Here is a 9,465-nt window from a genome sequence, read left to right as displayed (position 1 = left end):
GCACTAGCTGCCACTTCGTGGTCCCCTTCCTGCAACCGCACCCGTTCTTACACGTGTTATGAAATACCACCCCCACCACTAGGCTTGCGTGGCATCCTTCCGTTGGGTCTTGTCGAGGCCCATTATAGAGACCTTTTTGTCCATACCTGTTTGGAGCAAATCCTTCGCTACACGCACTTTTAAACGCACCCCGAGTTTTAAAGACTTATTTGAAAAAATGCCGAGCCGTTTAAATCTCTCCTAACTATTTCTTTTGTAACTATCATTAAAAAAAAAAGAGAGAGAAAAAAGAAAAAGAAAAAGTTGGATGTGATCTATCCTATGTGGTAAAAAATGTCCATAATTTAGTCATACATGTATATCAACAATTTCTTACTAGTCTTTTCACCCATGACCATTCATAAGCATTCCATGAGATAATAGCGAAAGCTAGCAGAGGAGGTTGGGATGTCCTATTGCTCCATTAGCAGTATAAATATTTGGATATAACTTTAATCACATCGTGGTATATCCAACTTCAAAAGGGTGTATCTGTAAATTTAAGGAAAAAAGAGGGGCCTTCTCATAAAATGTCCCATCCTCGTGTCCGTCTCTGAAAAAAGAAAGGAGGGCACTTTGGATATATCTTATCAAAAGGAGGGGCAAGAATCCGGAAAATCAGGCTCTACAAAAAGCCAGAACCTCAATTTCTATCCCCATGATGTCAATAATAATAATAATAATAATAATAATAATAATTAAATTTCACAGGGCGATGTGAGAACTTAGAGAAGGAAATATTTTGAAGGCCACACTCTTCACCACCTATATATGAGTGGATGTTGTTACCCATCCACATCCATAGGCTACAAGATAGACGTTTCAATTAGACCCCCCATCATCAATGCCATGGCCATAAGATTTCAAACTTCCAACATATGGGCACCCACTTATCGGACTGCAAAAAGTGACCCATCCTATGCTTGTTGACCTTAACAGGGGGTCATCTTCACCTCAAGGGTTACTGATCGGGGTCCACGTTATGGGTCTGTTTGGTAAATTACATCGGTAGGATTTAACAGAGAAGGCCTACTGGAATTTAATTAATTACCAATCTAGCTTTCACTTTCGTCGTCTAGTATTCTAATCAAAGAAAAAAACATCTTAGTTAGTGGGTGTGATGTAATACGTATATTCTAATAAGATCACATTGACAAATTCGTGGACAATACAGTTAAAAAAAGTGATAGCATGGATATTATATACTGAAGACTAAGTTGGAGATAGTGGTAATGCATGTGCTGGGAATAGTAGCAGGTATAGTTCTTATATAACCCTCTAATATGATTTAAATAAATAAATAAAAAAGAAAGGAAAGGAAAGAGAAGCCTAATATGATTCAATTAAAGAAGGGGGGAAAAAAAAACTCAATAAAGTTGATTCCCCATCACCCTCTTGCCAGTGGTAATGAGAGGACACTGGGGACCCACCTCTATGCTCTAAAACTTGGGCCACAAAGAGGGGTAGAGTTATCAACAAGTTGTAAATGTCACCTGAGTTGAGTTGAGTTGAGTTGAGTTGAGTTGAGAGAAAAAGAGAAGAGATAAATTTCTTTTTGTGGTTGGTTTAGATGATATTTTAATAGGTTATTTAACATTAAAAAAGTTATTCGAGTGTGCATGGACAAAAACTATAGACATTTTATGGTGGGAATGCTCAGGAATAAGCTTACGACGAGGGTGTGTAGATGCATTGACTGGAAGCAATGAAGGGGTAACTCATGGGCTCATGTATCAAGGAAAAGATCATTTGAATCAAACTCTTAATACGAACAATAATTACATGCCAGGAATTTTCACCAGTTACACCAGGGGTAGTTTGGCCCACCAAAAAAGCAAGGTGGTGGCATCTTCAGTAATTTAGTGTGACTCTAGGGTCAGAAGATATCTCCTCCGACTATCAGCAAAAGAAAAAGAGGAGAGAGAGAGAGAGAGAGAGTGGAAAAGCCATAGAGTAGGTGCAGGATAGGACAGCTCCCTGAAAAACCCTTCGTTTCCTTTGCCCTCTCTCTCTCTCTCTCTCTATTTCCATTGCTATCTCTTCTCTCTCTCTTCAGTTGCTGTTAATGGTACAGACCTGCTTTTGGTGGAGAACCAGATGCCTATGATGTGTGAGTGGATGGTGTTTTCTTCTCTTTTATTTCTTCCCGTCTGTTGCTGTATGTGGAGTTGAAAGAAAAAGAAAAGAAAAGAAAAGAACTCCTTTCTCTCTCTTTCTTCAGTTCATCTCTATCTTCTCCTTATTCATCTCTATCTTCTCCTTATTCTTCCTTTTGGGGGGCGGGGCGTGAAGCTAAGTCTCAAGCTCGACTTGACATCCAGAACTCTTCTTCTTCTTCCTCTAGAGCTGAGATCCATGAGAGGGTAAAAGTGCTGGAGGTGGAGGCCTGCTGTGAGGGCTTTTTATTTTCCTTGCAATTTTTTTTGTTTCTACCATTTTGTCTCTCGCATGCAATTTCTCTGCTACTTTCCACTATCTTTCTGTGTTCCTGGGTCTTATGAGAGACTCTTGGGAGGGCAACTCTTGTGGTGTATGTTGCCATGGGTAGCATCTGCCTTGTCCTTGCTTGATTTCTTTAGAACCCCCTTCTTAGGCAATTCCAATCTTTTGCTTGGATCCGGGATTCCCATGTATTTATTGGTACAACCAGTGAATCTAAATATGGGTTTTCTTCTGATTTTGTGTTTGATAGTAGCCAAGAGTTCTATTTAGGTCACTGTTGATTTCCTCTTTGTTTTCCTGCTAAAATCTCCCATCAAAGCAAAGCCTTATTTGTGAGGTGGTTATGTGATTTCATGGAATCCTTTTTGTTTTTCCTTCTTTCTCTCTTCTTTATGAGTTCTCCATCACCTTCCCGTTGGACCTCTTCCTCTTATTTATTCCAGTCTCTTTCCTAAGAAATTCCTCTTGGGTTTGCTTGCCTTCCCTTCTGCCTCTCTCTCCTTGCTGGGTTCCTTTTCTGGCTCTTGGTCTCATATCTTCTTGATCTCTAGTTGACTTGCCTTGCGTTGCCTTGGTTCCTCTCCTCTCATGAAGTGATATTTCATGTCAAGGGTTCCAACCCAGTTCTTGATTTCCCCTCCTTCCACCTGTCCTTTCTTCTTAAAGTCCCGCAACCAGACCGCAGTTTGTTTCCAGATCGGTTTCTCCTGGGCTTGGTTGCTTGAATAGATCTCTCACCTCTTTTTGGCCACATAAAATGATAGTCCTACAAGTTTCCACCAGGCTGGCCTTTGATCTTCTGTCTGTGTGGGAAACCATGATGTCTTGGCCTCCAGGGAGCCTGATCTAAGTTCTTGGCCTTGGAACCCTCATAAAATCCACTCTTGAGTCCACATGAAATAATGTTCTAGAAGCCTCCACCATGTATTTTTGGGTTTTAAATTTCTGTGGCATATTCATGTTTTCTTACCTTGATTTCCCTTTCTATCACCTTGCAGGTGTCCATATCTGGTGAAGTGGGCGAAAAGAGGAAGTTCTGCTTTCCTGGGTGGAGTTTTGGTGCTTTCTTCCTTGTTATTCTGAGGGGTTATTTGGGAGATTAAGTCCTTTGTTATGCTGGAAGTCAAGCATAAGAACAGGCCCAGTAGCAGTAAAGCTCTTGGGCTGATATCACTGTTGGAAGAGATAGGAGACATAGAGAAGGCCTTCTTCAGATGTTATCCATTGAAAACCCACCAGACCCCTCATGTTCCTCTAAGCTTTCCTCACTGAGAACTAATGAGAGGGCTTCTGAAAAGCTTGCCTTCCAAGAGGCAGATCCAGTAGGCCTTGGTGACACACCAACTCCCAACTTCTCCATAAGGTAAACAGTTCTCCTAGAGACAGCTTTGTGATGTTGTCTACTGCTTCTATTGGAGAGATTATTAGTACCCATAAGCCAACAATGAGTGGAGTACCTAAGCCTAAGCCAACTTTTTTCCCCTAGTGTTGTGGTTCTTCAGTTGCAGATCTGAAATTGGTCTTCCCATGTTCCTAATCCATATTTTCAGATGGATATATGTGATAACCATATATATCCTTTGGTCCTCCTTGCTTGATTTAGAGGACATTCCCTTTATGGGGGTCTTTGTTTAGTTGTTGTATTACTGCTTCTCTTTGCCTTATGGAACCAACATATGATATAGTGATTAGCTCATGCTAAAACTCAGATGATAACGATGACCATCTTTAGTAGATCTGTTTAACCCTTATATTGAATATAAGTGGTGCTTTCAACTTTTAATAAGAATATAGAACTTTTGATTATCCTGGGGATTTAAGTGCTCCCTAATGATCTCTTGTTTTGATTTCAGAAATTATGTTTCCTCATCAAGGAGCAAAGGAATCGAGACCAGTTGGCCATTTCATCCACAGGTGTTGCAACTTTGCCTAAAGCATGGTGTTAAAGATATATTGCCACCTTTCGAACCCCCCGATTTAGTGAGAGCTCATTCTCATAATAAGAGAGTAGTAATCGAGCAGCCCACTACCCGTTCAGAAGCTGACCAAACCTCAGCTCATGCTGAGTTTCTTCAGGCTAGAGACGCAGACTCATCAGATAGAGAACGCAGTGGATTCAGATGCCAGTCGTGTTCACCGCTAGCTGAACTGGTTCCAGGGTGTTCAGATCAAGCTCTACACCCATCACCTGAGGCCAGGAAGTCAGTGGTTGATCAAGAAGGAAATTGTGTTGATCTAAAAGACAGTGCGGAGATTGATCTAGCTGCTACAAGTGATGATAAAACGGGAGGAGTTCCATGTCAGATCAGTCAAGTTCCTTGCTCGATACCTGTAAATAGTTGTATAACAGAAGAACCATCAGAGCTGGTGGTTTCTGAACCGGCTCCACTGCCCCAGAAGCTCCCAATATCGCGTGAATCACTGGGAAAGAAGTGCAGATTGGTAGTAAAACTGAGTTCTGCTCCAGAAACCAGCCGGGCAGAAGACCTAGTGTCTAACTGTAGCACAGTTACAGATCCAATGGCTTCAAAGATTTGCCCTGTTTGTAAAATATTTGCCTCCACGTCAAACACCACTTTGAATGCTCATATCGATCAGTGCCTCTCCATGGAGTCTAGTACCAAGCAAGATGAGACTAGCTTCTTGAAACTTAAAGTTAAACCAAGGAAGAAGAAACTGATGGCTGACATCTACACAACAGCACCTCGTTGCACTCTTGAGGACCTTGACAGGAGGAACGGCACTAACTGGGCTTCGGAATTGGCTTTAGCTGCAGCAATCACTGAGGTTCGCAGCGACAATGAAAACCAAAAGTTGGTGCCGTTAGATTCTAGAGGTGGCACTTGTGAAGGAGCAGTCTATGTTGACTCAAATGGCGTTAAACTTCGAATCTTGTCAAAGTTTGATGATACACCACCAGTTGTATCTCGAGAGACCTTCAGACTGCAGAAGGTCACAAAAGATAAGGAAAGCGAGAATATTTTGGTCAGCAAGAAAGAACACCTTGGACCAAAATACTCCATGAACAAGAAGTCCAAGCTGCAAAGAAAGAAACTTGGCCCGTTCAAACTTTTGAATGCCCCGGTAAGTTCTTTTGATTTTCCACAATGTATTCTTTAACATACTTGGTTGTCCAAAGATTGTTACAAGATCCCTCCATCTCCTAGAATGATCATTCTGCGGCATTTAGTGTGTTTTCATTCTTCAACATTTTGGTGTAACCTTGTAAAGCTAACATGTATGATAACCTTAAATGGTCAGATAGGTCTTATCAGTCGATGCTATATTAATTTTCTTCTGAAACTTCAACTGACACTGACCATACAAAGTTTGATTTATTAAGAAATAAGTGGTTTCATATTGTCTTGTTCAAAAATTATATATTTGATATCTTTCTGGATTAGCAGATGATGATTTTAAACTTGTTTGCACATTTTATGGAAACTTTTGACCTTGGTTTAGTTAATTTGGTAATTGACAGCTACTGTCCAAAGGAAAATTTTATCTAAGGGCCTGGATTGTCTTCTACCTTCATCCTGTTAAATAACTTTCCATCTTCCACGTTTTCTTTTATATTAGATATATGTTGATCTGTAGGATCTTCTCCGATAGCGGTGTTGATATTATCCTAAAAATTCTAAGTTTCTCTTTCTAATGTATTTTTGTGCTACAATTCTTCATATTTGATATGACAGATTCATTTGAAGGATAACCAGATCGAAGCACAACCAGAAGATGTTCACAAAGATGCTCATCAGGAGGATTCCTTGTTGGATTTGTCAAAAGATCAAGATCACTCCATGATCAGTAGGCCTGCAACTCTAAGGCAGTGGGTGTGCTCCAAACGTTCAGATCTTCCGAAAAAGCTGAACAATAAAGACGCCTGCAAAACCTCAGAAAATCTGATACCAGTTCCTAGGAAATTGGCTGGGAAAAGCCAGCCAGATGTAGGTGATTCTTCTGCTGTGGTTGGCCAAATTCTAAAATCTTCTAAGTCATCTGAAGGCATACCCATTTCTCCAAAAACTAGGAGTGTTGATTTCCTGTCTAACATGGTCCATAAGATAGACGATGAAAGGAAGGAACCTCCAAAACCTCCTGTCTCTGATTCCCAATGGTCATCAAGGACTACAAATGGTCTTCGTCTGAGATTATCTAGATCTTTGGGGGCATCAGTTTCTTTTCCAAGTAGCAAAAGAGAGGAGATTGGCTCAGGAAAGATACATAAGCCTAATAGTTCTTTTAACATGACAGTGATACCTGCTGATTGCTCTCATCCTTCAGCTAAATGCCAAACAACATCTGTGGAGAAGAAAGTTGATTCAAGTGATAAACCAGCGACCATTAAAAGGTGCCGTAAGCATAGAACCATTCTAAGGACTCGTAAACGAAGAGGAGAAATTTCAACTGCTGTCCCTGGGGAAACACATGGCTCCATCAAGGACTGGGATGGTGACATTGAACATGCAAATAAAAAACTCAGGACTCGTCAGTCTAAGATCATTGAGGATGTCATGAAGTCTGTAACAGGAAACATTGCAGATCAAGTCTCTCCTTGTCAAAGTATCATTCCAGAATGTAGAAATGCAGTAGATCAAGGCAAGGCAGGAAATCAGGAAGATAATAAAACGTGTCTAACTTCTGAAGCTGAATGCTGTGACCCTGAATCTCAAATGCAAGTTGGGTTCTTGGTCTCTGAAGGTCATGTGATCAGTTCTACACAAAATGTCATCGACAACCCTGTGAGTACTAAATCTCTGGACTTGGAAAATCACAAACTAGGTGTTGATTCTGTACTAAACCCTTATCGATTGGCACAATTGCGTCTTCCATCTCCATCCATGAGTGAAGCCCATGCAGAAGCATTGGTACAAGGATCATCTGATAAGCATGTGAGACATCGTGTTCATGCACCTTCTGATAAAGTTGTCAATGAACACATCCAATTCTCAGGTGACTTTGAAGTTACAGAGGAGAACAACTCTTCTGCACTTCTGTCCAAAGAATGTTTAGCTGATCCCTCATCATTAGTCCAGGAATCTGGTGCTTGTTTGAATAGTCATGGAGATTTGAGCATTGAAACTCCTCAAGAAAGTTCATCAATAACCTCAAATAGGGAAGGCTCTAATGGTGACCATAGCCTGGATACTGAAAGGGAAACACCAGAATCTCCTGTTTCAACGACCTCAACTATGTCTCTTCTGTTTCCAAAGGACATCGGATTAAAAGAGTCTGATTTAGACCTGTTGGCAAGAGCTAGTGCTGCTCAAGATCAGCTGGTATTGCCAGTGCCATCGACAAAAAGCGTCACACGATCACAAGGAATAATTGAGAGCATGAATCAGGAAGCTAAGGCAATTCTTCCAGCAAAGGAGCATGAACAGGTTTCCAGCGATAAGCCCTATTGCTGCTCATGTAGGGAGAGCCTTTCCAGGGAATCACAATTCCTTAGGCAAAGTGCCATATCTGGGACACTGTTAGCTTCTAAGGGGAAACAGGTTTCCAGGTTATCAATAAGTTCAAGAACCTCTTCTTCATCTTTCACTTCTTACCAAAATCCAAGGAAAAAGTTGATAGCCAACTGCAGCTTGGAATTACCTATTCAGTCTATTTCTTCTAAGGCTTCGTCAGAATCTGCTATAAATTTTCCAGCCTGCATCAATGCAGGTTCTTCTAGTCCATCATCTCATACTCAGATCCCATCCCCTTCCAATCCTGTACTTAGGTTGATGGGTAAGAACTTATTGGTGGTGAACAAAGATGATATCGTGCCACCTCAGACACCGAATTCAGAATACTCCAACAATGGGAACTATGTGTCTCCTCTTGGTGTTGTACACTCAACCAGTGTTCTGAGGCAGGATAACTTCCAATACCATCATCTCAGTGGATCTGCTGTCATTAGCCCCTATCCATCCATGGGCAATCACCACATTCCCCTACCTAGAGCTCCATTTCAGAATGCTTTGATGCTACAAGCTGATCAACATTATCTTCAGAAGTCATATAAAGAGCCCATTCCACCCTCTCGAGTTCCATACATGATGAAAGAGGTGATTGTGATCGATGACTCTCCTGAAAATGTGACTGAGCCAAAAGTTAGCTTAGTGATCCCGACAGGTGCTTCACATGCAACAACCTCAGTATCTAATCCTATGCCACCGAGATCATTCTCGTGCTTTCCATCCCAGGGTCATTTTTTCCCGAGGGATTTGTCAGAAGGATCCAGACCTGTGCTCCCGATGCTGTATCCAAGGGTCAGTTCTAGTTTGATGAAGCGAGAAAGCACTTCAGAATGCCCAGGTCCTTTTGTGCCGAGCCCTTTCATGTTCCAGTCTCCAACAGGTCGCATGAGCCCATCAATGTACTACTCACAGACCTTGCGTTGATCATATCTCGAGAATGCTTTTGCAGAAGAATGTTTGAGTTAAAATTTCAGGTTGGAGTTTTGAAATAGGTTATTTAATTTCTGCAATAGAAAGGCCGTGTTGGCTTCATAGTAAATAGTAAAGCATCTTTGGAGTTCCAGTGACTTTGCTGAAAGTATGTCAACTGTATAATCTGAATAGTTCATGAATCTTACTATCTCCTTGATGAGAATAAGTCTTGCATCTCTTATATGCTTTGTATCTAGCAGTGTCTCTCTTCTGATTTGCTTTGACAATGGCCAAATGTCCAATTAGTCTAAAATACAATAGGAGATGAACTAATATTTTGGATGATTTTACTTATTTTCCCACTCAAAGGCATTATTTTATGTTTGAAGTTGATATAAAGTATGTATTATGATATCACTGATAAGCTGATATATGTCAAATTCAAACTTTTAGTGTGAAGTGCTGTTATTTGCCTTTTGACTTGGATGAATGGTTGTGGGAATACGGATAGCCAACTACCTCTTATTTACATAGCAAGTTCCATTAATTGCCATATTAGAATGTGGAGGGATACGGTCAAACTTCTAAAATTCCAACAACATATCAC

At 40.9% G+C, this 9,465-nt stretch overlaps 1 protein-coding gene across 4 annotated transcripts; it reads left to right on the top strand.

Annotated features, from left to right (window-relative positions):
* The first annotated feature begins 1,980 nt into the window (after positions 1–1,980).
* Positions 1,981–9,117, top strand: LOC140777139 (uncharacterized). 4 transcript variants are annotated; one of them, XM_073121054.1, is made up of 4 exons: positions 1,981–2,149; positions 3,480–3,844; positions 4,335–5,565; positions 6,177–9,117. In XM_073121054.1, exons 2-4 carry the CDS (start codon positions 3,696–3,698, stop codon positions 8,868–8,870), a joined length of 4,074 nt encoding a protein of 1,357 aa, XP_072977155.1. In that variant the 5' UTR covers positions 1,981–2,149; positions 3,480–3,695; the 3' UTR covers positions 8,871–9,117. The 4 variants fall into 4 exon arrangements, with proteins under 4 accessions (XP_072977155.1, XP_072977158.1, XP_072977157.1 ...); XM_073121057.1 differs by lacking the exon at positions 1,981–2,149 and adding an exon at positions 2,179–2,402; XM_073121056.1 differs by lacking the exon at positions 1,981–2,149 and adding an exon at positions 2,179–2,417.
* The last annotated feature ends 348 nt before the right edge of the window (positions 9,118–9,465 follow it).

This window comes from Typha angustifolia, chromosome 15 (genome assembly GCF_048772165.1).
Source record: "Typha angustifolia cultivar Huaian chromosome 15, ASM4877216v1, whole genome shotgun sequence".
NCBI classification, from domain to species: Eukaryota; Viridiplantae; Streptophyta; class Magnoliopsida; order Poales; family Typhaceae; genus Typha; species Typha angustifolia.
The sequence above is the reverse complement of the archived record's forward strand: the minus strand, read 5'-3'. Positions and strand labels throughout refer to the sequence as shown.